General features: G+C 39.7%; 1 protein-coding gene across 6 annotated transcripts in view; it reads left to right on the plus strand.

Annotated features, from left to right (window-relative positions):
- The window catches only part of ptprt (protein tyrosine phosphatase receptor type T), a 1,418,554-nt gene that overhangs the window by 1,325,176 nt on the left and 66,818 nt on the right, over nt 1-26,560 (plus strand). For 5 of the 6 annotated variants that reach the window (XM_072556501.1, XM_072556496.1, XM_072556498.1 and 2 more), the window contains one exon: nt 10,506-10,603. In XM_072556501.1, coding sequence (XP_072412602.1) covers nt 10,506-10,603 — 98 coding nt within the window. The remainder of the gene's footprint in view (nt 1-10,505; nt 10,604-26,560) is intronic. The other variant, XM_072556497.1, reaches the window with a different exon arrangement.

Below are 26,560 nucleotides of genomic sequence, written 5' to 3' on the forward strand. Positions count from 1 at the left end.
CTATCGATTTAATTTCATTTCATACAAACAAGGCATCTCAGCCTCCTCTGCCCATCTGCCTCTCCTTTCGATAGGATGTGTAACCTTGGACATTCAGTTCCCAGCCTCGACCTCCTTGCGAACATATCTCTGTGATGTCCAAACCATCGGACCCATCAGTTTCAATTCACACTACAAGCTCATTACCTTCTTTCATATAATGCATCCATTTAAGTACACCACCCTCAGTCCTGCATTGACTGCCCCCCCCCACCTCATAATTGTCCTCTGACCTGATGTGCCAGAAGTTAGATTCCTGAGCCTTTCCATACTCTCTGTACTATTACTTGCTCAGGAAATGTAACTTACAATGATGAAAGGTCTTGCCATCATAATCAACAATCTATAGTATACTGGCCACTGGGGATCATTTTTTCAGCAATTGTCAAACAATCCCAGAAAGGTTTTGCTTTAAGCTTACGATCCTTTTTAATTCTTCAGTAATGATTCTAAAACTAAAGGACTATATCAACCATCCTGGATGGCTCCACATAAAGAATGACCAGTGGCAGAGTGTGCACAATTTTGAAGATCATTTGGAGGCTTATTTCCCACTGCACTTCATTCAGTATTCCATCACACAGTACAATTTATCCAGGGCCTCTGTGTCTTACTGCAGTTTATCCAGTGCTTTTAATCTGACTACAATTTATACATGGCTCCATCTCTCAATGTAGATTATTCCCCTTATTTTCATTGAATATATTCAGACTTATCCTATATCTATGGACCTAGTTTTGGATCCACCCACCAACAGAAGCATTCCCTCCACATCTTTTGTCATGGGCCCACTCATAATTTTAAAGACTTTTATCAGATCACATTTAATTTTCTCACTTCTATTTTTCTTCTATTTTCTAAAGAAAAGGACACAGCTGGTTCAACTGTTCCTGATAGCTGTAATTTTTCAGATCTGATATCGTCCTTGTCAATAATGTTGCAATTTCTAAAGTATTTCTATATCCTAGGTCTCCATACATATTTAACGTAACTGCTTAAACCTTCACACTGGGAATACATTAGAGTATTTTCTTAGCATTTGTAAATTTTAATTTACCTGTATCCCTACATTCCTTTACTCTTCTGCCCCATTTAATTTCTTATTTTCTAACATGTCAAAGATATTTCTCTTTTACCTACTAATGTGCATCGCCGTTAGAACATGTAACATAGAAACGTACAGCACAGAACAGGCTCTTTGGACCACAATGTTGTGCCAAGGATTAATCCTAATGTAAAGTAAAATAACTTAACCTATGCACCTCTCAACTCACTGCTATCCATGTGCATGTCCAGCAGTCACTTAAATGTCCCTAATGACTCTGCTTCCACTACCACGGCTGGCAACGCATTCCATACATTCACAACTCTCTGCGTAAAGAACCTTTCTCTGACATCCCCTCTATACTCTTCTCCTAATATCTTAAAACTATGACCTCTTGTACCAGTCAATCCTGCCCTGTGGAAAAATCTGTGACTATTGACTCTATCCATTCCTCTCATTATCTCGTACACCTCAATCAGATCACCTCTCTTCCTCCTTCTCTCCAGAGAGAATAGTCCGAGCTTACTGAACCTCTCATCCTGGTAAACCTTCTTTGCACTCTCTCCAAAGCCTCTGTATCTTTCCTATAGAAGGAACTGGACAGAACTGGACACAATATTCCAAGTGTGGTCTCACCAGGGACTTGTAGAGTTGTAGAAAAACCTCACGGCTCTTAAACTCGATCCTCCCGTTAATGAAAGCCAAAACACCATATGCTTTCTTAACAACCCTATCCACTTGGGTGGCAACGTTGAGGGATCTATGTACTTGAACACCAAGATCTCTCTGTTCCTCCACACTGCCAAGAATCCTGTCTTTAATCCTTTATTCAGCATTCGAGTTCGACCTTCCAAAATGCATCACTTCGCATTTGTCCAGGTTGAACTCCATCTGCCATTTCTAATCTCTGCATCCTGTGTATATCGTGCTGCAACCTGCAATAGCCGTCGATACTATCAATTGCACCTCCAACCTTTGTGTCATCAGCAAATTTACTAACCCACCCCGCAACCTCCTCATCCAAGTCACTTATAAAAACTACAAAAAGCAGAGACCCAAGAACAGAGCCCTGCGGGACCCCACTCAACACTGACCTCCAGGCAGAATACTTTCCATCTACAACCACAATCACAGCGCCAGAGACCCAGGTTCAATTCCCGCCTCAGGCGACTGACTGTGTGGAGTTTGCACGTTCTCCCCGTGTCTGCGTGGGTTTCCTCCAGGTGCTCCGGTTTCCTCCCACAGTCCAAAGATGTGCAGGTCAGGTGAATTGGCCATGCTAAATTGCCCATAGTGTTAGGTAAGGGGTAGATGTAGGGGTATGGATGGGTTGCGCTTCGGTGGGGCGGTGTGGACTTGTTGGGCCGAAGGGCCTGTTTCTACACTGTAAGTAATCTAATCTAATCACTCTCTGCCTTCTGTCAGCCAACCAATTCTGAATCCAGTTAGCCAAATCTCCCTGGATCCCATACTTCCTGACTTTATGAATGAGCCTACCATGGATCAGCCTACCAGAATGATCTTTGCCTCCTCACTCTCCATTCATTAAATTTAATTTGTCATTTAACTGTTCAGTGCTTTGCCCAGTGGGCCTTCTCTCATTCTGGTGCTGTTTGTCCAATGCCTTACTTCCTGCTTAATTTTTCCAACATTATCCTTCTACACTACAAGGCCTTTCCAATGCCTTAATCTTGCCACAGTATCCAATGCCTTGATTGCCGCTGTATTTAAAAGTAGTCCCCTACTTTTGAACTCATGGCTAGTCCCTAATGCATTTTATCTTGTGCGTGCTTCTTCTATGGATACTTTAAGTGTACTAGGTATTTCTTAAGATATACATGGTAACATTGTTGCATTCACAATGCAGTGCTTTCAGTTGCTGCAAAACTGGGCTTGGCCACTGTCTCAGAAGATTCTCGCATTATCCACAGGCTATTCTGAGATTACAGTTTAAGTGCCAAATTCAGGACATGTTATGCACTTACTTGTTGCCACAGCCACATGGAATTGGATTGCAGAGACATCAGTTAAGGCTAAATCAAAGATAAAAGAATCATATGCTAATTTAGTGCATCACTGAGTTCCCAATGTAATGCATTTTCTCTTTTCTCCTGTGCTTCGCAGACTCTCAGAGCGCAGTCTGCTTGAAAGAACAATATTGATCAGGAGTTTCTCTGTATCCTCCAACAATGGTAGGGCAATAGGTTTCTATAACGACAGCAAAGAATTGGGTTAGAAAGAGATAAAATGACCTTGACAATAGAACATTCAGCTGAGCCGTAATTTTGCAAAACACTTACATTTTGTTCAAAAGAAAAATCATTAAGTCACATATTTCATGAAGTACGCCTGAAATTTAGTGGAATATACTGTGAAATGAAACATCACTGCAGCTATTGTTTTGACACTACAAGAAAGCTTCATATTCAGCAACATATTGCTAAAGTTCGTAGAAAATATTTTACATCTGATGCTATTGTATTCTTGGGTACAATAAACACTAAACAAACATTACGTTCACGTAGCCTAATCTTAACATTATGATTCTGCATTGTAATGAGTATTATGTAATATTATTCTGAACTGAACATTGTTAACAGAATTAACGATAATCTGTTAATTAATGAATATGTTAAAACTGCATAGCAGATAGGATTAATAACTTACATGCATATGGTAATTTAGAGCTGCTCTGGCAGTTTTGATTAATTAGTCAATGTCACATTTTCACAAATCATTTCAATCCTAGTCACTTAACGCAATGATTTTTTTGAACATATGTGGCATGATTTGATTATAATATACCCTACATATGTGTGCATGTGTGATAACATTGTCTGGAAACTATGCACCAATATCGTTACTCAGTCTAATGGCAGAGTATGAATGTACACTTGTCATTGGACTATCCTGACATTGTTTACCTTTTCTTGCACTCAAAATGAAAATTACCTCACAAAGCAAAAAATTTCAAACAAATTTTAAAAAATGTAATATTATTATGTTTCACACGGAATTGAGTCATGTTTCTTAATCCAGCATTTATAACTTGATGATTATTTAGTATGGGTGCCTTGTAAGCTTTATAATGGCACTTCAATAAACAAAATCGCTTCCGCCTGGCTTACCTTTACTAATAGGGCAGTGGTCATTTGAGAGTTACGTTTTACTAAGATAGAACAATTTATTCCACTTTTGAATAGGGACTCAACATTCAGCTGGCTAAATAAGTATCAGTAACTGCATTTCTGACTTCATGGACCTTTAAAGATGCCTTGCTTATTAAAGATCACCATTGGTGATTCCAATGTCCTCCGTTTATAAACTAAGAAATAGAGGCAGGAAAAGATACTGTCGTGGCCACAGTTCCAGAAGCTCAGGCTGATGCTTTGGGGAAATTCCACACATGAATTAAGTGATAAAGCTATCATCAATTATTCTTTAAAAAGCCAACCATCTGATCCAGTCCTTACCTGGTCTGACCTACATGTGATTCCAGACCCATAGCAATATGATTGACTCTGAAATGACCTAGCAAGACATTTAGTGAAGAGTAATTAGGGATATACAAAAAATGTTGCCCTTCAATAATGCCCAGCTTTGAAGAAAAAGAGCTGTGCTAAACTGATTTTAACTTTAACTCCACTTTTCTGGCTGAACACCTTACCCAGTCTCCACCTCCTGTGTAATGCTCAATTCCATGTAAGTCAAAAACATACCTAATTAAATCTTGCAAATGTTCATTGGCATATCATCCACTACACTTAAATGTTAACAAACCTCTGAAAGATCAATTTCATCTAACCTCCACCTGAAACTTTGCCATCACATTCCAGATTTGCTCACAGCAACAGCATTTACTTTGTCAAGCCAATACAGAACCTTACATGTTTCAATATAATCACCTCTCATCTTAACTCCAATAAGGATAGACCCAACCGACTCACTCTTTCCTCATAAGGCAACCCCTTCATCTTCAAATTATCTGAGTGAACCATCACTTAACTACTCCAATGAAAGGATATTGCTCCTTAAATAAAGAAACCAAAGCTGAACACATTATACTAGATGTGGTCTCATTAATGCATTGCATATTTGTAACAGGAATTCACATTTTTTATACTCCCATTCCCCTTGCAAGAAAAGCCAACATTTCATTTGTTGATTACCTGGTATGCTGACTTTCTGTAGTTCATGTTTGACAATATCCAGCACCTTCTAAGTCACAGCATTTCTTGTCTCTCTCCATGTATTAATATTCAGTTTTTATCATCATCCCATCAGAGTTGAAAAAAAATTTCAGTTTTTCAAAATTTTACTCCAACCACCATTTTATTCACTTCATCCAGCTTGCAGAATGTTCAGTGGAATTGGAAATTTACAGTGTGGATCCTGCTGTAGTCACTTTAGGCCCTCCTAGATTGAATTTACTGCCATTCAGGTACCTACCTGGTTGCCATTAATGACTGCATTGTGATCAAGGTCAATGTCCCACAGCTAAGAGCAGCTGGCCAGTCAGAGGCAAGCAGCCCTCCTGTACCAGCAGTGCCACCAAGTATGATGCCTATTACTGGTACTGCAGGAGACCCAAGTTGCAGGATCGTCACAGTAGTGTGACATAAGGATGGATAAATGTGTTCAGTGAGGCCAATTGTGAAGTCTCGTGGTGTGGTGAGAGAGAGGGGCTTTAAAGAACGGCTCTTCACCAATGGCTAGCCCTCGCGACTGTCTATTGGGCATGGTTTTTTAAAATAAGAGGGACACTCCTACAAAGCCATGGTTATAGCCGGCTGTTGCCATCATGGCGGAGCTCAGCTCAAATAGCAGCAGTAGCAGGATGAGGGCTCTAGGAGGACACTTGTTTCTAACCAGTCCTTAATTGTGAGGGAGCTGGAGAGTATGGGCAGAGGTCGAGAAGGTGGATGGGTCACATTTTCCCATTCGCACCTAGATTTCCAGCCATCCTGCCTCCCAGCCTTCAGGTGATGAATTCGTTTCAATATACAACAGGATCTTGACCAGATGGGCCAATGGGCTGAGAAGTGGCAGATGGAGTTTAATTCAGGTAAATGCAAGGTGCTGCATTTTGGGAAAGCAAATCTTAGCAGGACTTATACACTTAATGGTAAGATCCTAGGGAGTGTTGCTAAACAAAGAGACCTTGGAGTGCAGGTACATAGCTCCTTGAAAGTGGGGTTGCAGGTAGAGAGGATAGTGAAGAAGGCGGTTGGTATGCTTTCTTTTATTGGTCAGAGTATTGAGTACAGGAGTTGGGGGGCCATGTTGTGACTGTACAGGACATTGGTTAGGCCACTGTTGGAATATTGCATGCAATTCTGGTCTCCTTCCTATTAGAAAGATGTTGTGAAACTTGGAAGGGTTCAGAAAAGATTTACAAGGATGTTGCCAGGGTTGGAGGATTTGACCTATAGGGAGAGGCTGTGAATAGTCTGGGGCTGTTTCCCCTGGAGCTTCAGAGGCTGAGGTGTAACCTTGTAGAGGTTTACAAAATTATGAGGGGCATGGATAGGATAAATAGACAAAGTATTTTCCCTGTCGTGGGGGAGGGCAGAACTAGAGGGCATAGGTTTATGGTGAGAGGGGAAAGATATAAAAAAGACCTAAGGGGCAACATTTTCAGTCAGAGGGTGGTACGTATATGGAATGAGCTGCTAGAGGATGTGGTGGAGGCTGATACAATTGCAGCATTTAAGAAGCGTTTGGATTGGTATATGAATAGGAAGGGTTTGGAGGGATATGGGCCGGGTGCTAGCAGGTGGGACTAGATTGAGTTGGGATATCTGGTCGGCATGGATGGGTTGGACCATAACTCTATTTCTCGATTTGATGTGCTCTTCACAACCTGCTTTCGTACCTTTATACCTACCTATCTTTCCTATCTATCACTATATCATCAGCCTATATAGTTGCAATGCACTTATCATTCATCCAAGTCATTACTATCACCTGTAAATTGCCCTGTGGCAGCTGACCGATTACAGTTTGCCAATATCGGAATGAACATTCATCCCAATTCTCTGCAGCCTGTTAGTTAGCTAGTCCTCCAGACTTGCTCCTATATTACCTCAACAGTATAAACACTTAAGTTGTATCTTGTCTTTTATGTGGTACCTTTCCAAATGCCCATTACAATTCCAGATGCACTACATGTACCATTACCCCTTTAGCTTATTAATTCCTTGAAGGATTGTATATCATTCTTTGGTATGTGCAAAACTTCCCAATGGAAGCAAAGATCTGAAAATGTCTCTTAAATGTTTGAAATATTTTTCACTGTTGCCATTTAATTATCCTTCATTGACATCTGTAATCTATCCATTAGTAGCTAATGGAATGAAGCCTGAACCTTGGTCTTCTTGTGAAACTGAGGGTAGCGTCCCTACCTCTGAGGCAGGAAGCATAGGTTCAAATCCCACCTGCTCCGTAGGTGTTTATAAACAGTTCTGCACAGGGTGGTTAGGGTCTGTTGCTTGCTGTTATGACAAAGTAAAAGGCCAATGCAATCCACAGTGAAAGATAGGACAAACATATTAATTTAATGGCAAACATGAATAATATTCCCCATATTCTTGGATGAGTGCAGCTCCAACAACACTTAAGAAGCTTGACACCATCCAGGGCAAAGCAGACCATTCGATTGGCACCACATCCACGAACATTCACTCCCTCTACCACCCACACTTAATGTGTACCTTAACTGCAGAAATACATCAAGGCTTCTTAAACAGCACTTTTCAAATCCATTACCAGTTCCATCAGAAGGATAAAAGCAACAGATGCAGTGGAACACTACCACCTGTAATTTCTTCTCTCAGCCACTCATCATCCTGAATTGGAAACACATCACCGTTCCTTCATTGTCGCTGGGTCAAAGTCCTGGAACTCCCTCCCGAACAGCATTGTGGGTCGAACTACAGCACATGGACTGCTGTGGTTCAAGGAGGTAGCTTATTACCACCTTCTCAGGTCAACTAAAGATGACCGATTAATGCTGCACAGCGAGTGACACCTGCACCTCATAAATGAATAAAAAAAATTGCCCTCCATTCTTTCTTTATCCAAGCATTTCATGCTGCCTTATAACACTATGAGTACAAGATAGTTCAATTTCACATCTCACCAGGAACATGTCTAACAAAAGGTTTCAGATTTCTGACCAAAGGAAAGGGTTTGAGATTGCAAATGGAAGTTCTGCTCCTATATTTATTTTGTCATTAATCTGGTCTAAAGGAAAATCCACTCTTTATCTCAGTTCCTTGTGTTCCATTGCCTTTGATCTCTGTAATGTCATATACTGTTCCTCAGGACTGTCTTCTGTTGCTGAACATGACATAGCTTAATATGTACTTAACTGATTTGTCACAAAATTTTAAATGATATAAAAGGAAGATAAAAGCAAACTCGTATTGAATTACAGATGATTTCTGTTTTCTCTGGTCTCTTGTTTAATGCCTTCAAGTAGTTTGATAGTCAGCAGTACAACCAACATAAAAGAAATATTGGGACTTAGGTTTAAGATCAAAAGGAGTGAACCAGATCACAAACTCTATGGGGTTTCCAGTGATTCTGGGATTGGTAAGGAAAGGGCCTTCTGCCAATTGTATTCTTGTCTGCAATAATCTTCTGTTCTTTAAAGTGGCCATGTCTTTGTTTCATTTCAGATGGATCAGTTTCAACCTGATGTTATTGTAGTAGCACAGTCTACTTGCTCTCTTACAAATCAAATAGACATCTATCGCTTACATTCAGTTTTTGTTTTAAATGCTAATTCTGTTCTATTTCACTTGCCATGACCACAAAATTTATTTGCCTTCAAGCAGAACAAGGACCACCCTGAGCTGTAATCTTACAATAAACAGTGGGAGTATGATTCTGAGCAATGAATCCCATCAGACAGGGCACAAATCACCAATCAGGCATGTTGCATCTTTGTCCTGGTCTTTCATCTGCATGCCTGTCTAGCAAAACTGGGGTTATAATTTTTAAACCAACACGAATAACCTTCACCAAATGAATTTGTCTTTATAAAAGCTTTGGAGCAAAGAGAACAAGGAAAAAAGCAGTTTGGATAGAATTTCTGTTTCATTTAAGTTACTCTCCAGCAATACGAATTAAGAGTGGCCAATCTTTTTGCTTCAGTTCAGTGAGATAGGAAATAAATGTCTGTGTGCAATTCTGTCCCCATGATCACCTCAAACTAATATTCAAGAGTATAAATTACAGGACAAATGGATGCAACTTTACAGTCATCTTTCCATCACATTTAGATGATGCATCAATTTGATTGTGTTAATAATAATTTCTATCATATCAGTGTAGCAGGGAACAGTGATGAAGTTTGAACAAGTCTGATTTAACTCTCTCCTGACCTTGCGCATCCCACCATATTTTCATGATGCATTGCTACTCAAGATTAAGAGTCTATTTGATAAATGTTTCAAGACACTTGAAGGATTGTGGTGAAGGTGAAAGGATAAGTTTATTTCCCCTACTGCAACAAGAGACTGTTGACCTAAGTTAAACACAAAAACAATTTAAAAGGAAGCTTTAAGAGGTGTTATGCCCATAATAGAATGAAAGTTTAAGAATTTTCTGACACCACATATTGCTGAAGAAGTCCAATTTTTTCACAAAAAATATAGTTGCTTGAAACAGCAAAATATTAATGTTAAATCAATGATTCTGCTCAATGACATTTTCTCAGAACTGGAATCAGTTAAAGATGCAACAGGTTTAAGCAAGAGCTAAAGGATAGGACATTAGGATGGAAGGAGGGAGACATCTTACTCCATGTCAAAATAAATGATAGCAGATGATGTATTAATCAAGCACCTTAGTGTATCCATATAGAAAAATTATTTGCAAAGGGGATTTAAGGAAATGGTGATGGAGACCAGCATTCTATGGTTCAGAATTTGCATACTGAACAGAAATTAGTAACAGACTTAGAAGAGGAGGATGACTTTCAATTTGAGAATATTTTCAGGAGTCTTTTGATTGGAAGACAAAACAATCCATTGTGCGCTCTATGTACCACGGAAAAGAGCAAAGAATGTATATAATAGTCCAGTGGGTGAATGGGAGTTTCATTGATGGTGACACTGAGATATGAAAACTGGTGAATATCACCCACCTACTTATATTGTATAATTCTAGTTTTAGCACTTTAGGTTATCATTATAGATTATTGATATTAGAGTAATTTCAAAGTAATTGCAATCAAATAAGCATTCATTTGTAAATGATTAATTATTAACATTTATTCCTATGTTTATTTTTGGGAACCAATTTAATTTGCAATGTGCCTTACTACTCTACAATCAATAAAAGCTATCTATATCAAAATGCATATATATTAATACAAGATTAAACAATAATTTGCTTTTTTCTTGCTTTCTAGGTCCGATGCAGGAGACAGTTAAAGATTTTTGGAGAATGATTTGGCAGGAGAATTCATCCAGTATCGTCATGGTAACTAATCTGGTGGAAGTGGGAAGGGTATGACATGCCTTCTAAATTCATTTTGTATTTATCAGTTTTGTCTTAGCCAAGTGAAAGCTTCATAAATTGATTTGGGATAATAGTCAAGACTTGTTGATTGAAGCCATGCATTATCCCATAGTTTCAGGGTTTCTAAGTTATACTAATAAATACTTCACTGAATTTTATTATATGCAATAAATTGCAAAGTAAAATTCAAAGAATGTCATGCTGCTCCCTGAGGATAATAGTCTATTACTTCCACAATTTAGATAATGAAATGAAAGTGCTTTATTTTTTGTCATTTGGTCCCCTCGAGAAATAATCCAACAATAGCTCAGTTGCAAAGTGCAGTGATTTAATTGAACACAGTGAGGTAGCCACCTGAAGTGAGGAATGAAGCAAAATTCTAGCTGTACTTGAAACTGTTTGCTTTTAAGTGCAGGCAAACTTATTAAACCATTTGAGTTCTATAAATTTGGCTTCCTGTAGAGGCCCAGAATTGTGGGAGGGAAATGCACATTTCTAATGAAGGAAATAAATCTGGTATCCAGGACCCATGCCTGAAACAGTAATTGAAAGTTAGGCACATACAGCCTGCTATCAAAATGGTATCTATTTAAAATGTATTTATCTGATTCTGAGCCAGGAGAAGGAGTAGCTCCTTTTGGCCAAACTTTTAAAGAGCGTATGTTCCCTCTTCTCTGCGTCCCACCCCTTCCTGGCTTCCTATTCTTTCAACTGTATCTTCCAATTCTACCATCTAACTCCACTCAGTTTCTTATACTTTCCTATTCCCAATTTCTAATCTTGGTCTCCTATCCTCCAACTCCAAGCTTCACTTGCTTGAGCATGGCTGTGATATTAATAGTGGCGTGATCTTAGCTTCATGTATCCAATATGGGAGCAATCTCAAGTCTCAGTATTTAGCCACAGAGAATGTAGAAATGAGAGCACACAAATTTCAACACAACAGTCTCAGCAGAAGTGCAGTTGCATTGTAGCATTAAAGAAATGAATTGCATTTCTATCATCATAACTTTCAAATTGTCAAATTATAGTTGCTGTTCTTTTGCATAACACGGCATCAATTTGGCATCAATAAGACATTACAAATATGTTGCTATGTTCCTCTGCGAAGTCTCTTCAAAGGATGCCCACTTTGAAGATGTTCTCTACCTCCCTCAGACATGCACATAGTGAGTCTCTTTCTCACTGTCAATCTGCAGCACCCCTACACCCATCCCCAGTCCTGAAGAAGGGTTACACCCGAAACATCAATTTCTCCACATCCTGGTGCTACCTGGCTAGCTGTGTTCTTCCAGCCTCCTGCCTGTCTGCATGGGATTAAATGGAACATGGCATTTCTATTCTGTTGCTTGTGACTGATTGTCATATGGAAATAGTTTTAACTAGAATATTTTTGTGAGTATTATCCATTCTCCAGCTGACTTAGATGTCCCCATACATTAGGTTTTGCATGCAATTGTAGATGATTGCTTTATTTTCTAGTCTAGCATTAAAAGATTCTTATAATTTCCACATTTCCTCTTTCATTTTGAAACAAAATGTGCCTTGCATCGAAATACCATAAGATTGGAAGTGAATTGATGCAAACCCTTTCATCAGTTGTTTTCCATAAAAAATGTCTCATTATTTCACTGAAACTGTGTTTGATGTTCTCTCTTATGTGGTTTGGCAGCTTTTTTTACTTTGATACAGGTCAGAGATAATTGAGATTATTTAAAATGACAGGACTTTCTAATCAAGCAGTAGTATTATGTGGGATTAACCTCACATTTTGTTGTTTGTTATGTAAATTATCTGACATTCATTATAACAGCAGCACAAAAAAGGTTTAGACCTCCTGAAGCACTGAAGTCAGTGAGTTGGTCACTCTGGATTTTCAGCAAGAAACTTCCACAACTCTTCATTGTGGAATAACATAAAATAAGATTTAAAAATGAACATTTTGTGTTTTGTTTTATGTAGAATGTAAGAAAAGAGGAAAGAATAGAATTTGTCATGGAGGAGGAGTAATCAAAAAAATGAAAGAGGACAAATAAGATGATGAACATAATGCTCAAATGGATGATGCAAAAGGGCAGTTTGGGGTTTAAGTGCACTGTAATCTGAGTCTGTGCTGAAAACTTATGAAAACTACTGGTCCCAGATTTCAGAGCAATAGAATAACCAGACTTGTGATTGTCTCCAGAATAAATCTATATCTGACCAGACCAAAACCAGTATACACCGATATATCTTGGTTTGGTTTCATGCAGTTTCATACTGGTCGATACAGGTTTTTCCATCTAAGACGCAAGTTGAAGTAACAACTTTTACCATGACTACTTTCAATGGAAATAATTTACCTGTTCTGGTCTAGGGGAGTGGTGGCATAGTAGTAATATCAGTGGATTAGTAATCCAGAAAAGCCAATTTCACATTGAATGGTGAAATTTGAACCCAAATAAAGTACATAATATAAATCTAGACTCATGGTGATTACATTAATTGTCACTACAAAACACATTATATTTGTTCACTAATGCCCTTCAGTGAAGGCAATCTGCCATTCTTAACTGGTCTGACTTGCATGTGAATCCAGACACACAGAAATATGGTTGATTTCTAACTTCCACCTGGGTAATAAATACTGAGCTAGCCATAATACCCATATCCCAAAAATAAAAGAAAACTGGATCAAATATTTCAGGGCTGTTTGGGTAACAAAATAAAAATGGGAAAAAGAAATTGTAGTAGACTATCTGACCCTTCAACTCTGCTCCACTATTTAACAAGATTTTGGTTGATCTTCTACATTCATTCCACCTTTCTACCTTATCACATGTTCCTAAATTCCCTTACAGCTTCAAAATCTGTCGATCTCACCTTTAAATGTTCTCAATAGTAATTCTTTTGGGTAAAACATTCCAAAGATTCAAACCTTTGAATAAAGAAGTTTCTCCATATCTCATTTCCAAATGGTCAATCCCTTATTTTGACACTGTGATTCCATATTCTCTATTCCTGCAACATGGGGAAATGCTTTCTCAGTATCTACCTTGTGAAGCTCCTTAGGAATTTGACATGCATCAACTTTATTATCTATTGCCCATCTAAAATTCAGTGAATGTAGTGTTAGTCCACAGAAAATCTGTTCATAAATCAATACCCGGATGCAGCAACCAGTCGAGATAACCTTTATTACCCCCCATCATAGATGTCCTTAAGTCCTTAAGTGAGATGACCAATTGTACACAGTACTCTAGGTATGACCTCCCTAATCTTGAAGTTGGCAGTGGCAAAGTAGGCACATCACTGGACTAGTAATTCAGAGGCACAGGCTAACGTTCTGTGGACATCATTCAAATCTCACCATGGCAGATGATGGAATTTGAGGTCAATAAAGTCTGAAATTAAAAGCTAGTCTGACAGCAACCTTGTAACAATTATCAATCAACATAAAAAACCTATCTGGATCATAAGATGATTAGGTATAAGAGCAGACTTTGGCCATTTAGCCCATCGAGTCACTCCACCATTTGGTCATGACTGATATGTTTCTCAACCCAATTTTCCTGCCTTCTTCCCATAACCCTTGTTCCCCTTACTCTGCTTCATTAACTTCGTTTAGGGAAGGAAATCTGTTGTTCTGACCCGGTCTGTCCTACGTACAATTCCTGACCCATAGCAACACGATTGACTTTTAACTGCTCTATGACATAGCTTAGTAAGTTATTCAATTTAAGAACAATTATGGTGTGCTATAAATGCCAGCCCATGATGCCCACATGGTATGTGAGAATGGAAAAAATTATATTGACATTCAGTGCCTGTCGCACTACAGATCATTCACAGTTTAAATTACTATTTAGAGCTGAAGCCTAATGCCTATACTGGTTACCATGCAACAGTTTCAAAATGAAGAAGTATCATATTTAATCGTTAATTCACATCACACACAGATCTCATTTAAGCCTCAATATTCATACAAAGGTCCATGATATGCCTTTAGAACCTGGGTAACACTCTGGTTGTGACAGGCAATCCAAAGAAGGTCAGCAATGAAACTGGTGTTAAGTTAGGGGATATATGGAGGGAATTACAGGATATAATCAGCAAGTTAAGCAATTCTAAGGGAAGACTATCTTTTATCAAGACATTCAACTTGACTTAGAAAGCAATGACCATGGGACTACATTATTGACACCTGTATGAGCATGATTTGCTCCATCTCCTGATGGTGAAAGCTGAGAAGCACTCTTTCTGTCCTTCAGAAGAGTACTTCCAATTTGTTGATTATAAATTAACACTGGCACCACTAATTGTGATGTCTTTGTCCTGTACAATGAACTTTACATGCTCACCATAATTTTTTGGTATATGTTTGCAGTCAGCAAGGCATTATGCTAGGAACACACAAAGTGAAGAAATCATATCAACTGCAAGTTTTTGTGGCACTATAAATTTGATAGAAATATGTCTCCTGCACCAGGGAAGAGTTTTTTCATTCTTTTGACATTCTGTGTTGGTGTAATGACATGACTTGAGTTTTTACAATGCACAGTATAGTTCAGTGGTCATATGAATTCATAGTTTGCCTTTGTTGTCCCATGTCATATACTTGAGCATTATGTTGCATGTGTATCCATGCCTAAAATTACTTAGTATGAAATTGCTCTCAGATAAATACGTAACCATCTGTAAGAGAAATAGATCAAGGCAGTAAAAATTACAATTACACATTTGATTGTAATCCTTTTTTTCACTTATTCTCACCTCAGAAAAGTTATCCATCATGTCTGCCAGTCCAACTAATTCTTCTTTATGATTACCCACTTCCTATCTTATCCATAGTGTTTAAATTCTGATTGAATTCATAATTGATGTGATTAACTGGAGTTAGGAACTCCATAAGCATACTGTGAAGTCAGGTTTAATGCACTGCCTGCTCCTGAACAGATTATTTTCCCTACAGGGAGTGTTAATTGATTTGAGCAGTTGTATGCTGATTACATCAATAACTGGAGCATACTGTAAAATTTAAACGTTTTCCTTTTGGTGTCTGGCCTTTGAGAATAACTCCATCTTATAAGCACAGATCATTTTGCCATATACTATTAACTTGCATGATGATTATTGATTGCAACAACAGCCACCACTTAATACTATTCATTTATTTTGATTGAAGCAGGTCAGTGCCAATCTGTGAAATTGTAGTTAGAATACTTAATGTGAATGTAATCTGTGGGGCAGTTTAAATGCTTGTCCTATGATGACATATATTAACAGTCCCATACTGGGCTCACATCCGTGAGGCTGAAGTAAAAGGGCAGGAATGACATCTGTTTCCTAATCTAACCTGCGGAATACTTAGAAAAATACGTTATAACTAAAAAGAACGGTTCTAAGGGAATGGTGCACCTCTGTGGCGAACTAAGTAAGTTAAAGTTAGTATGATATTGAAAGACAAAGCTTGTCATTCTGCAAACATGAGTGGCACTCAGTAGATAAGATAAAATATAATGCAGGTGCTGGAATCCAAAGTAGATAAGCAGGAGGATGGAAGAACAAAGCAAGCCAGACAGCATCTGGAGGTGGAGATGTTGCTTGGGGATTGCGTGATTGTTTAGCGTGAGGGAGTCTCGTTCATTGCGGAATTAACCAGATAAATCGCTCCACCAACAAGAATGGCCATGCACCACCAGCCACATAATCAAGAAAGAGCTATCAATAATTAATATTATACAAATTTAGCTTGTTTAATATTATATTCCATGACACTGCAATCATGTTGCTATAAATTCTGTGTCATGTGATTTTGCTCCTGGTGGTGTGTGATTTTTAACTTTATCCAGCCCAGTCCAACACTGGCACCTCCAAAATATGAAAAGAAAGATATTAAGCTCACTCAACATTCACCAAAGCACTGGAACCCCTCCATGGCAAACATCATCCTTCCTTGGAAATATATCATGATTCATCAGTGTCACTGGGTAAAAATCCAACAAACAGCTAAACAAGCAAGGTACTGACCAGATTCCTGATGAAGGACTTTTGCCTGAAATGTCGATTTTCTTGCTCCTCAGATGCTGCCTGACCTCATAGAGTCATAGAGATGTACAGCGTGGAAACAGACCCTTCAGTCCAACCTGTCCATGCTGACCAGATATCCCAACTCAATCTAGCCCCACCTGCCAGCACCCAGCCCATACCCTTCCTATTCATATACCCATCCAAATGCCTCTTAAATGTTGTAATTGTACTAGCCTCCACCACATCCTCTGGCAGCTCATTTCATACACATACCACCCTCTGCGTGAAAACGTTGCCCCTTAGGTATCTTTTATAACTTTCTCCTCTCACCCTAAACCTATGCCCTCTAGTTCTGGACTCCCTGACCCCAGGGAAAAGACTTTGTCTATTTATCCTATCCATGCCCCTCATAATTTTGTAAAACTCTATAAGGTGACCCCTCAGCCTCCGACGCTCCAGGGAAAACAACCCCAGCCTGTTCAACCTCTCCGCATAGCTCAAATCCTCCATCCCTGGGAACATTCTTGTAAATCTTTTCTGAACCCTTTCAAGTTTCACAACACCTTTCCAATAGGAAGGAGACCAGAATTGCACGCAATATTCCAACAGTGGCCTAACCAATGTCCTGTACATCCGCAACATGACCCCCCAACTCCTGTACTCAATACTCTGATCAATAAAGGAAAGCATACCAAACGCCTTCTTCACTATCCTATCTACCTGTGACCCCACTTTCAAGGAACTATGAACCTGCACTCCAAGATCTTTTTGTTCAACAACACTCCCTAGGACCTTACCATTAAGTGCATAAGTCCTGCTAAGATTTGCTTTCCCAAAATGCAGCACCTCGCATTTATCTGAATTAAACTCCATCTGCCACTTCTCAGCCCTTTGGCCCATCTGGTCCAGATCCTGTTGTAATCTGAGGTAACCCTCTTTGCTGTCCACTACATCTCCAATTTTGGTGTCATCTGCCAACTTACTAACTGTACCTCTTATGCTCGCATCCAAATCTTTTATGTAAATGACAAAAAGTAGAGGGCCCAGCATCGATCCTTGTGGCACTCCACTGGTCACAGGCCTCCAGTCTGAAAAACAACCCTCCACCACCACCCTTTGTCTTCTACCTTTGAGCCAGTTCTGTTTCCAAATGGCTAGTTCTCCCTGTATTTTATGAGATCTAACCTTGCTAATCAGTCTCCCATGGAGAATGCCTTACTGAAGTCCATACAGATCACATCTACTGCTCTGCCCTCATCAATCTTCTTTATTACTTCTTCAAAAAACCCAATCATGATTTCCCACACACAAAGCCATGTTGACTATCCCGAATCAGTCCTTGCCTTTCCAAATACATGTACATCCTGTCCCTCAGGATTCCCAGCAACAACTTGCCCACCACTGAGGTCAGGCTCACCAGTCTATAGTTCCCTGGCTTGTCCTTACCACCCTTCTTAAACAGTGGCACCACGTTTGCCAACCTCCAGTCTTCTGGCACCTCACCTGTGACTATCGATGATACAATTATCTCAGCAAGAGGCCCAGCAATCACTTCTCTAGCTTCCCACAGAGTTCTCGGGTACACCTGATCGGGTCCTGGGGGTTTATCTACCTTTAACCATTTCAAGACATCCAGCACTTCCTCCTCTGTAATCTGGACATTTTGCAAGATGTCACCATCTATTTCCCTACAGTCTATATGTTCCATATCCTTTTCCACAGTAAATACTGATGCAAAATATTCATTTAGTATCTCCCCCATTTTCTGTGGCTCCATACAAAGGTCGCCTTGCAAATCCTTGAGGGGCCCTATTCTCTCTCTAGTTACCCTTTTGTCCTTTTTGCTGTGCTTTTCCAGCATCACTCTAATCTTGACTACTGACCATATCTATCCAGCCCACTCTTGTAGAGATCACAACACAGCACATATATACAGCATTAAATATGATTCTGCAATTGGATATTTATTGGACAATCTTGAGTGTGCAAAGAATTTATGCTGACACGAGGTTTAGGATTGTCAATCGGACTTGCAGGCTGGCTCACTTGTATTTATTATTGGAAGCTATAAATATTAATTAATCAAAGCCTGGCCATTAACTTTCAATCATCATTAACTCGTGCGTTCTCCATGGCAATACTTCCACCAATTAGAGTCCACTTACCAATGAATCGGGAATCTCCTGTTGTGCAGATTAAATGCTGGTTTCCCTCTTGGATTAGAATTCTTGCAAGTTGTGCTGATGAAGATAAAACAATAACCTTTAAAAATAAAGTGACTGTTTACGGCAATTCTCAAGTCTTTACTGCCAAACACCTAAAGGAAAATTGTTCAGAGAAGTTTCAGTCAACTAACACATGATGTTGTGGTTCTGTTCGCCGAGCTGGGAATTTGTCTTGCAAACGTTTCGTCCCCTGTCTAGGTGACATCCTCAGTGCTTGGGAGCCACCTGTGAAGCACTTCTGTGCTGTTCCTTCCGGCATTTATAGTGGCATTTATACAACAAGCAACATGAATTCGACTGGGACAACACTACCATTATAGGGCAAGCCAAACAGAGAACAGCTAGGGAATTCCTAAAGGTATGGCACTCATCCACAGACTCTATCAATAAACACATCGACCTGGACCCAATATACCGGCCACTACAGCGGACAGCTGGAACTGACAACAGGAAGCGGCAGAGACAGGCCACTATAAATGCCGGAAGAAACAGCACAGAAGCGCTTCACAGGAGGATCCCGAGCACTGAGGATGTCACCTAGACAGGGGACGAAGCGTTTGCAAGACAAATTCCCAGCTCGGTGAACAGAACCACAACAACGAGCACCCGAGCTACAAATCTTCTCCCAAACTTTGAACTAACACATGAGCTGATGGTTTATCTTATGAGGAAAGGTTGAACAAGCTGAGCCTGTATCTGTTGGAGTCCAGAAGAATGGAAGATAATCTTATTGAGACGAGTAAACCACTGAGCTTATTTGGCACAGTGGATGTTGAAAGGATGTTTCCATTTGTAGGAGAAACTGTAACTAGGAGACACCATATGGGTGAGGAGAACTCCTTTCTCTCAGAGAATTATGAGTCTATAGAACTCTTCTCCCTGTGAGCATTGAAGGCAAGGTCATTGAATATTTTCAATGTTAACAATCACACAACTCCAGGTTATAGTCCATCAGGTTTATTTGGAAGTACAAACTTTTGGAGCGCTGCTCTTTCGTCAGGTAGCCAGCTGATGAAGGAGCAGTGCTCAGAAAACTTGGCCTTGCAAATAAACCTGTTGGACTATAACCTGGTGTTGTGTAATTGTTAACTTTGTCCACCCCAGTCCGACACTGGCACCTCCACCTCCACATCATGAATATTTTTGAGGCAGAGGTATTTAGGATCTTGGCTAGCAAGGAAGTCAAAGGTAATCAGGGGTAGGCAAGAACATAGCTTTGAAGCCATAATCTTATGAAGTGGCAGAGCAAGCTGGAGGAGTGGAATGGCCTATTCCTGCTCCTAATTTCTATGTTCAATTGTTATGCAAATGATCCACGATAAATTAGAATCTCAAAATGCCACTTGTGAATACCTACATTAGTACAGTTTCAGATTCTGAATCGATCCTATTATTTGGTCTGACATCAAGCTTAATGTAAATATTTTATAAAGTTAGTGTAATACAACTAAGACAGTCTGAAAAGGGTTCGGTGGAAGTAGGCTTCTCCACCCCTAACCAGCACCCATCATCTGCTTCCCACCTCAACCCAAAAACACTTTAATTTTGAATGTACTACAAAGATTATTTGTGAACTAATTTTAAATGAAGAGAAGTATCTTTATTAAGATTTTGAAACAGTTTTTGCGTGGTAGTAAACAATAGTTCAAGCTATTTTGAAGGCAGCACATTCCAAAATGTAGGATATTGATTGTCCAGCAAAGGGTATGCTCAGAACCGCCACTACCACAAGCACTGCCGCCACCACATCTTCTTCCTATTCAGTTTCCATAGGATAAACCCAAAGGCACTTCAATCTTCTAGGATTGTCTGGTGTCACCTGCTCCTCCTTGCTGCTATGTTATGTTCAAGCTAATATGTAAAGCTGGACAGAAACAGTGTAGACATTTTAAACTAATTCCATCTATTGGATAGATTTGCTGACAAGTAATCATTACATTTTGTAAATAAAGCCAATGCTTTTCTGAAAATGTACCAAGATTAGTAAAACTACAGGTTTTTGAGGACAACACTTTACATCTTGATGATTTGATGAGCAGATGTACATTGAATAGTGTTCAAAGTTTGGGAGAAGATTTGTAGCTCGGGTGCTCGTTGTTGTGGTTCTGTTCGCCGAGCTGGGAATTTGTCTTGCAAACGTTTTGTCCCCCGTCTAGGTGACATCCTCAGTGCTTGGGAGCCTCATGTGAAGCGCTTCTGTGCTGTTCCCTCCGGCATTTATAGTGGCCTGTCTCTGCCACTTCCGGTTGTCAGTTCCAGCTGTCCGCTGTAGTGGCCGGTATATTGGGTCCAAGTCGGTGTGTTTGTTGATAGAGTCTGTGGATGAGTCTTTTCTTTGAAATATGCGCTAGACCAAATTCTGTGTAACTATATTTGTTCAGAGGTCTATGATCATTTCTACTATCACAGTCAGTAGTTGGGAACTAATCACTTCTGTTTCCTAAAGAATCAATTATTAGCTACTTATGTGTGAATTTTGACTGCAACACATACGAAAGAATAACTACAGAAATGGACCACTCATTATAACACATCAGTGTCAATGCTTCTCTCCACATGAGTCACTTAGTCTAATCCCAGTTTTCTACTTACTTCCAATGCTATCAATATTTCTCCCTTTCAAGCAACAAAGTCTTTTCTAAAATATTCTGTGAAATCTTCTCAATCAGTCTTTGTGACATGGAAGCTCATATTGTGATTAGTCTCTTGGTCTAGGTGTTTTTTCTAACCTTGCATTTGATTATTTAAGTAATGATGTTGTTGTGTGGTCATGCTAACCAGGAGAGGCAACCCTTCACAGTTACTTTGTAAGGATCATTCATAATCTTCAAATCCTCAGTGGCTTACCCCTTTTTCTCCTCAACTGGGAGGAAACTAACTACTAACATTGCAAGTCTCTCTTCATTGTAGTAGCCAATTATCCATAGTAAAATCAGAATGAATCTCTGTTGCTATTTTCGATTGCTTTTATAGTTGCCCAATTTCAGAGCTACACATTGTGAAGTAAAAGCTGATAGAGAGGTAATGGATAAAGAGTCAAGTAAACAGCTGGTTAATTTCATGGTTTCCCTGATGCCTCAGTGTTGCTGATGGGTTTGAAAATCTAAAAAGCTCTGGTGGCACTTTGGGATAATTTTTTGTTCACGGCTTTATTGATCCAGTGGCAGATTCAGAATGAAAAGATCTTGCCACGCCAAAGTTCAACTGTGACAGATACACCGATTGCATTTCCCTAGCTCTACTCTTATCGGAGACATTTGAACTGTTTACATTCCAAAGTCAGCATTTTCATGCTTCTCATGTGTGAAGTCACAAATCTATAACCCAAATATCTGCGTGTCCCTTCGGGTATTCCTGGTTGGAGGCACGTTGAGAGGAGGCACTAGATGAAAAGAAAATCTCTTGCTTTCCTTTAAATTAATGAGACTTATCCAAACAGGCCTACCTGGCGTTCTTCTATCATTTCAATAAAGGTAGCTCAAAGTATTAACTTAAATGCAAATTTTATGGTCATTACAGAGCTTAGTTTTGCAGGCTGTGGTAGTTGGCCAATAGAATGAATCCAATAATCATAATCAGTAAAATAGTAGGACATTTAGAACAAGACGCATTGTGACCCACACTTATATTTGAAACTGTCAATATATTCAAACAAAATCCCTCAGCTGAGAGGCCAACAGGAATCTAGATGTGAAGCAAAAGCAGCAGGAGGTTTGAAAAGATAACTGATTCCATTACTTAAAGATTTCATGTAGCTTAATTTATGTAACAAATACTGAAAAAAGAAGCATTTTTTTTAATCAGTAGCAAAGTGTGCGCATACATTAATTAATTTTGTAGTGGCAAGATCTGAGTCTGTTCACTCTCAGAATAATTATACCACTTAGCAACTAGATAGACACCAGTATAGGCAATCACTTGGGAGAAGGCTATTTAGCTCCTTCCTCTGGTGGAATTTCTAGATATGGTGACAGTGGGATCAAAGAAAGCATAGGTCAGGGTAAAATGTGGGCAAAACATAATAAAAATGTAAAATAAGAAAGCTGTCATCTTCTCCTTATTTAAAACACAGTGGCAGGAAAACAGCTTATTGACCTCAGATATGTCACCAGACACAGATCTCACACGCAAGACCAAGATCATGTTTACCAGGCAACAATGATCAGCACACAGCTGTATGCTTCGGCCACTTGGACAACCAATAGACAATAGACAATCGACAATAGATGCAGGAGTAGGCCATTCTGCCCTTCGAGACTGCACCACCATTCAATATGATCATGGCTGATCATCCTTCATCAGTATCCTGTTCCTGCCTTATCTCCATAACCCTTGATTCCACTATCCTTGAGAGCTCTATCCAACTCTTTCTTAAATGAATCCAGAGACTGGGCCTCCACTGCCCTCTGGGGCAGAGCATTCCACATAGCCACCACTCTCTGGGCGAAGAAGTTTCTCCTCATCTCTGTCCTAAATGGTCTATCCCATATTTTTAAGTTGTGTCCTCTGGTTCGGCACTCACCCATCAGCGGAAACATGTTTCCTGCCTCCAGAGTGTCCAATCCTTTAATAATCTTATATGTCTCAATCAGATCCCCTCTCAGTCTTCTAAACTCAAGGGTATACAAGCCCAGTCGCTCCAGTCTTTCAGCGTAAGGTAGTCCTGCCATTCCAGGATTGAGCTCGTGAACCTACGCTGCATTCTCTCAATAGCCAGAATGTCTTTCCTCAAATTTGGAGACCAGAACTGCACACAGTACTCCAGGTGTTGTCTCACCAGGGCCCTGTACAGCTGCAGAAGAACCTCTTTGCTTCTATACTCAATCCCTCTTGATATGAAGGCCAGCATGCTATTAACCTTCTTCACTACCTGCTGTACTTGCATGCTTATCTTCATTGACTGGTGTACAAGAACACCCAGATCTCTTTGTACTGCCCCTTTACCTAATTTGATACCATTGAGGTAGTAATCTGCCTTGCCGTTCTTACCACCAAAGTGGATAACCATACATTTATCCACATTAAACTGCATCTGCCATGCATCTGACCACTCACCTAACCTGTCCAGGTCACCCTGTAATCTCCTAACATCCTCTTCACATTTCATCCTGCCACCCAGCTTAGTATCATCAGCAAATTTGCTAATGTTATTACTAATACCATCTTCTATATAATTAACATATATTATAAAAAGCTGCAGTCCCAGCACTGATCCCTGCGGTACCCCACTGGTCACTGCCTGCCATTCCGAAATGGAGGCACTTATCACTACTCTTTATTTCCTATCAGCCAACCAACTTTCAATCCAAGTTAGTACTTTGTCCCCAGTACCATACGCCCTAATTTTGCTCACTAACCTCCTATGTGGGACTTTATCAAAAGCTTTCTGCAAGTCCAGGTACACTACATCTACTGGATCTCCCTCGTCCATCTTCAGAGTTACATCCTCAAAAAACCAACTTCAGGCTGTAGAGAATTGCCACCAATGGTGCCTTTGCAAAATCACCAAATCCAGTGGCAAGAAAGGCAGGCCAAGAACAGTATCCTCTTCCAAGCCAACACATCCAGCATGGAGTCAAGAGTCACTCTAAACCAGTTCAACTGGACAAGACACATCATTCCTATGCCCAACTCCAGACACCTACAACAACTGCTTTACTTGTAACTTGGTTGTGATAGGGGACTTCTCAGGGAAGTATGGAATCATTTCAGGGTGTCCTCAAAGTATTGCTGAAGTGATCAGCCATCTTTTCTAACTTATGGGAATCCCCCGGCTTGTGACAGACCAAATTAGAGAAGGTTCACTTCGGACGGCAAACAAATACAATGAGAGATTTCATTGAGACCAAGCAGAGGTGAAATACAGAAAGCTTGCAACAATCCATCTTCCCAAACTTCCAAACACCACCTGTCCTACATGTCTATAGTTTGCATATTGGACATAGCAGCCACCTCCAAATCCATTGAACTGGAGTGGAAGCAAATCACCTTTGATTTCAAGGATTGCCGAAGAAAAATTAGAAAGGAAGGAAGTAGATTTGGTGAGTAATGTGTGAATTTGTTGAAAGACACTGTTTCATCTAAATTTGAAAAATGGGCATCATTTCAGATAATAGGGCTGTGTGCCATGACAACAGCAATTCAGTCATTTCAGGAACACCCATGGAATGCCCATCTGAGCAATCTTCTCAAAGTGATGTGCTCTACAGACACATCAAATGAAGCTGGTAGATTTCATTCCTAGACAATCATTACTTGTCTAGGAATAATGTCTCATCATCCTCAGTAGGTACACGGTTATGCAGTTAAAGAGGAAGAAATTGCAGGGCTATGGGAAAGAACCTGGATTAAATTCACCTATTACATTTTTCAAAGGCACAAAAACATTGAATAGCTGTATACATGGACCGTCAAATCTGTTTAAATCCCTGATGTTTCCAATTGTCAACACTTGGAAAGTAATGTAAAAACTGAAAGAACTGCAGATGCTGTAAATCAGAAACAAAACAGAAGTTGCTGGAAAAGCCCAGCAGGTCTGGCAGCATCTGTGAAGAGAAACCAAAGTTAACATTTTGAATGTAGTTCTGAGGAAGGGTCGCTGGACCCAAAACGTTAACTCTGATTTCTCTCCACAGATGCTGCCAGACCTGTTGGGCTTTTCCAGCAACTTCTGTTTTTGATCAGAAAGTAATATGTTCTGTCATTTATAGGTACAAAGTGAATAACTTCATTTAGTTGACATTAAGATCCATAAACCACAATTTTGTCTATTCACTAAATGAAATAATATTCTTATGTAATACTATTGTTCCATCTACATTGATTACAATGCCAGCTATCATGTGCAAATTTGTGTTTCACACTGAAAACTTCAAATGATTGGGGACATTGACAACAAATTAGCATTTGATTATATAAAAGTCTGCAAAACAATCACTGTTTCAAAAAAGATAGAAATCACTGGCACCATGAAGCAAATCTGATAGTGTCTGTGGAGTGACGATTAGAGTTAAGGTTTAAGGTCTTTGACCTAACGCAGTCACATGATCTCCAGTTAAAACCTGAATTTCAACAAGTTACACATTTAATATGAGGATTGGTTAGCTCAGTTGGCTAGATGGTCATTTTGCAATGCAAAGCATGGGTTCAGTTCCTGCAGAGGCTGCAGTTAACATGAAGGACTTTCATTCTCAACCTCTCCCTTTGCCTAAGGTATGGTAATCCTTAGGTTAAACCACCACTAGCTGTCTCTCTACTGAGAGAGCAGCCCTATAATATTGTAAGACTATGGCAAATTATAGGCCATGTCGAATGAATAATAGGAAATAGTACTTGGCAAGCAATTTTCAACTACCAGCCAACTTTACATGTCTAAACCAGCAAGGTAACAGTCAAACATATGCAGAGCACTGTGGGAAGGGTTGTACCACAACAGGCTAAGGGCTACCTCATACAGTTTCCAGGTGAGACTATGAATGGTTGAGCAATCAGCCTACCAACATGCCCTCTGCCGACTTCCTGTGCCATTGGTATCCACTGCAGCATTTCGATCAGAGCCAAACAAAAATGGTTCATATCTCCTGATGCCACTTTTAAAGGTCAATACAGATGCTTCAGCTGGATGTCAAAGTTCACCATTGTACTCTATGCGATAGGTACATGGAATTTGCCTTTTGTGGAATATTAGTGTAAACCCACAGATGAATCATGC

Source organism: Chiloscyllium punctatum, chromosome 37, assembly GCF_047496795.1.
Source record: "Chiloscyllium punctatum isolate Juve2018m chromosome 37, sChiPun1.3, whole genome shotgun sequence".
NCBI lineage: Eukaryota > Metazoa > Chordata > Chondrichthyes > Orectolobiformes > Hemiscylliidae > Chiloscyllium > Chiloscyllium punctatum.